This window comes from Monopterus albus, unplaced genomic scaffold (assembly GCF_001952655.1).
Source record: "Monopterus albus unplaced genomic scaffold, M_albus_1.0 scaffold82.1, whole genome shotgun sequence".
Taxonomy (NCBI): domain Eukaryota; kingdom Metazoa; phylum Chordata; class Actinopteri; order Synbranchiformes; family Synbranchidae; genus Monopterus; species Monopterus albus.
The window spans coordinates 1,885,397-1,889,881 of NW_018127962.1; the positions used below are offsets into that span (position 1 = coordinate 1,885,397).

General features: G+C 40.0%; 1 protein-coding gene across 2 annotated transcripts in view; it reads left to right on the top strand.

Moving 5' to 3' along the window:
* ctnnal1 (catenin (cadherin-associated protein), alpha-like 1) overlaps positions 1–4,485 on the top strand; it is a 50,211-nt gene extending 45,726 nt beyond the window's left edge. For both annotated transcript variants that reach the window (XM_020606941.1, XM_020606942.1), the window contains exons 16-19: positions 162–218; positions 1,536–1,655; positions 3,322–3,405; positions 4,074–4,485. In XM_020606941.1, coding sequence (XP_020462597.1) covers positions 162–218; positions 1,536–1,655; positions 3,322–3,405; positions 4,074–4,244 — 432 coding nt within the window. In that variant the 3' untranslated portion in view covers positions 4,245–4,485. The remainder of the gene's footprint in view (positions 1–161; positions 219–1,535; positions 1,656–3,321; positions 3,406–4,073) is intronic.

The window sequence follows — 4,485 nt, forward strand, 5'->3', positions numbered from 1 at the left end:
GAGTGCATACTGATAAGATTAACGATCTCATAATTTTTACTGACTATGCTTTTTTGCTATTGATTGGCTTCCTGGTACATGTTAAAAAAAAATAATATTTTTGCTCATATTTGTATAAATATTTTTATATTTGCCTGTTTTTTTTTTGACTCACTCTAAAGGTTCTTTCTGAGGAGGGGCTCCAGCTGTGCTCATCTCTCCGCACTTTTTCCACTCAGGTATATACTGATACAATATATCTTTCTTGGACATACACACCCACATAGTTTAAGGCTGCATACTAAATCATTATGTGCTCACATAATGTCATTTCCAAATCTTCTTGCACATTAAATATTTAGAAGAAAGAAACCAAAATATGCTGTCTTTTAGTAATAGTAATAAAATCATGTGTGTGGTGAAATATTAAAAAACATAAAAAAGAAATTCTCTACATGAATCTGACTGACTACAGTATTCTGATAGGCAACTGTAGATGTAAACATAGAACTGCGTAAATGAAGCCAAAAAGCAAACAAAACTATTTATTTGGAGCAGTCTGAGCTGCTAACCCATCTGTATGCAAATACATACACACGCTGGCACCTGTACTCCCAACATTGTTATGCCTCTCACACACATACACACTCATGTCACCTATTCTGGCATGCCATGGTGCCAGATCCACCTTATAAATCACACAGCGAGAGCAGGAAATTAAGGCTGTCACACACTTTCCTCATCCTTTTTTTTTCTTCGAGTTGGGGTCCAACAAACAAATGTAGTCTCAGCGCCTTCCTTCCTCATGCCTGCCACCGACTTCTTCCCCAGGTCCTCCAAGTTTAATTAAACAGCTCTTCTTGACAGCCATTAATGACTGGCATTTGTCACTTCTGTCTGGGGGAGGGTGCACATGTGCCGACGAGATGAGAGAGGGGGAGTTTACCGAGACCGCCCAGGACTAATTCATAATGAGGAGGCTGAACTCTTCAACTTGCCTCACACTTTCTGATTAATTACATCAAATAAAGTGGTGCTAATGGAGTCCCTCTGTCTCACCCTCCATTTCCATAGTTCTTTAGCATTTATCACACTTATAGCACAGCTGTGTTGCCCTCACTGAAAATTATGAACGTACTTATGCAGATGAGCGTGAGCATTTTTAATTGGGGTTTAAGACATTTTATGTACTTTTCTCACAGTCATGAATAGTATTACCTGGAATAAAAGAGTTTTTGTTTGTAGGTCATTAGTGCCCATGCTATTGAAGTAGTATGCTGGCACCCGTGACTGAGATCTGGGGATTAACTCAGCTGGATGAGACTTAAGCAGTAGATCATGACCTGCCTGTTGCTGATGGATTAAATCAACCAGCACTTAATTTTTTATTTATTTTATCACCTTTTTTTATGATGTTTGATTTGTGTTTGACTTAGGTCACTATAAATCTGGTCCAGTAAATCTCTCAGTGTCCGTACATATTAACCTAGACCCGATGGATCATAAACCATGTCTGCTGTCCTGAAAGACATCCCCCCTATCTTTCTCTGTTCCAGCTGGTTGATGAGGAAAAGTCTGTGGTGATGACAGAGATGGAGAAACTGGTGGCATTATGCCAACAGCTGCAGATGGGGGCCAAGACTCCTGTACAGGGCAAGACTGCCACCTTCCAGAAGGTACCCATACTACGCCTGTGTGTGTGTGTGTGTGTGTGCGTGTGTGTGTGTGTGTGTGTGCATCTGTTTTTGTATGTGTGTAAACTTATTATAAAAATGTATCAATGACTCATTTTTCCTTGAGTCTGTTCTGCCGATATGTGTTAAATTAGTAACATCACAAAGAGTGTACAGGACAGACTCACTGTAGGCTTTTTCTTAAAGGTGTAATTAGACAGCAAAAGAACTACATCCCTAACAACAAACGGGCATCAGTGAAGTATGGAGCACAGAATAAAGCATGACTAACGTGATCAGCGAGTAACACCATTATCAAACACAGGGCGCTAGATGAATGAATGTCTATGACAAATTAATGAGCATCTTGGGCAGAAGTGAGGTGCCTTAGGTCACTTTATAATAAAGGCGAAGGTTGGGAATAGTGTGTGTCATCTGCTGATTAATGAGCATCTCTTTGTTATGTATTGGCTTCCATTTCTATGTCTGTCTATCTTGTCCATGTTATCATTCATCACTAATAGTGGAGTGTGTGCTTGTCAGGCGTTGAGGGAGCACCAATGAGGAAATGTTAAGTTATATGACAAATGCAGTTAGATAGTGATATGTGTGTGTGTGTGACCAGGTACTCATGTTGTGGGGATGTAAATCTGTTTACAGTCACATTGTGGCAACTCAATGTCCTTGGGAACAAAGGGTTAGGCAAATAGTGGTTATGATTAAGGTTAGGGTAAGTCTCAAGTGATGGTATGTCAGTGTATGTGCCCTGAAATGCTGAAAACACAACGTGTTTGTGTGTTTGGTTGACTCCTCAGTTGTTTGTATACACTTGTGCTTTTGCATTGGTTGTTTGTATACACTTGTGCTTTTGCATCTAGTGTGTATCTGTGCTGTTCCCTCTTAAAGTATTAAATGTGCAGCATGTGAGATTTAATGACATCTAGCGGTGAGGTTGTGGATTGCAACATTCAGCAAAGCTCTCACACATCGTGTTAAACAGCCATCACTGCCGTTTGACAATGGTTACCGTAAATGTAGGACAAATTGCGCACTCTGAAAACAAGCATGGCCACCTGACGGCACTGGCCATATTCTGGCCAAAGCTATCAAACAAAAACTTGCATTAAGGTTAACTTTACTTGTTATGCTAAATTATCTATATAGCAGAAAACAAGCAACTTCGGCATCATTCTGGAAATATTTGTCCTTCATCAAGGATTTCCGTCTGGGAAAGGCCCCACCAGTGTTTATCCTCATCTTGTGTCAGTATAATTATGGTCCTCCATTTCTTCAAATTATAGTTCTTAAACTCACGACAATGCTTCCTCTTGTTTCTAATGTTACTTCTTTGTTTTCCAAGCTCCTCCAAATCCAAGCTGTTACCTCAGTGTGAAATCACGAAATTTATGCTCTAGAGCCACTGTGGGGTTTGTCCATTCTGGGATACTGTAAAAAAGCATGGTGGCCTCTGTGATAGGGGACCCACTCTTATGTACATATAAAAGTTTCATTCTAAGCCAAAAAAAATGCAACAGTTCAAATTTTCTGGTGCTTACACATTAGTGAAAATGTGATAGTGCATACTAGAGCCAATTTCTGCTAACAAATCCTTACATGTAGATCTTACACAGTGCTCCTTTAATGTATATTTGTATTGTTGTGTTTCTAGGTGGACTCCTCCATTCAGACTACCAGAAGCATTTTGACTATGGTCCTCTTCCTCCTCCCATTCTGTAACAAGCTCAATAGAAAGGTGATAACCATTGAACAGTATTTCTGACTGGATGACTGGCTCTTAGTTTAGCTTGGCAAGCTACATGGAAATCTACCAAAGTCTACCAAGAAAGACTCAGTAGCCCAACAAAGTTATTAAGCCTACAATAATAGATTTGGTTTCTTAATCCTAAAGTTTTCTATTTATACATTCTGCAGATATCTAGTGAGGCTGGCATTCGTACGGGGTCATGTAACTGGCCACTTGGTAAATATAAGTCCAATATACAGTCTTAGCTTCTGCAAAAAAATATCTAGCCCTTTAAATGATAAGGGTTATCACTGAGCAGCTAGTGTACCATGGGTGTTGAGAACATTTTCACAGAAAACAGCTGCCTGCTCTATTGTAAAACAGTGCAGATGAGAATAACAAAAGTAAACCAAAAGCTTAAAGATGTAGACTGTAAAACCCAAACAGTGAGCTGAAAGACAAGCTTCCACTCAGTAGAGATGAGGGGAACTGCAGAGTTGGGTGATAATTCAACAAGGGTCCATCAATACAAGCAACCCCTTTGGCATACAAGTGGTCTAGTCATTTGATCCATTTTTAATGAAACAAAAAATTCATGTTTATTCATTGTAGCAGCTTCAAGTGTATTTATTTTAATAGCTAAAAGACTAGTGTTGTATATTTTTGTCCATTTGCAGTACAAGTCAGAGAGGAGCAGCTTGGGTTCCCCGCAGGACTGGAAAGAGAGGCAGGATGCAACCTCTCCTGTCAAAGAGCAGGGAGCTCATAACAACAAAAACAGCAATGGCTTTGGTGTCAAATCCTTGGAGCAACACATGGCAGGTCTCAATCTACTGGAGAGCAAATAATCTAGGAAATGACCTCCTTTGTCCACTGATCTCCCCCTGAAGCAGCCTTTCTGGAAAACATGTCATTCAGGAAATGGGGTGAAAATGGTTACCTTGGTTCAGTCAAGTTTATATTTGCTGTCTGGATGGTGAATTTATAGGTTTAGAGAGGAAAAGGCAGATCCAAGCTCTCTGTGCTCAGGGGCAGTTTTACCCCAAAGTGGCTTGTTACCTGAAACACCTGTTTTACCCCAGTCCATAA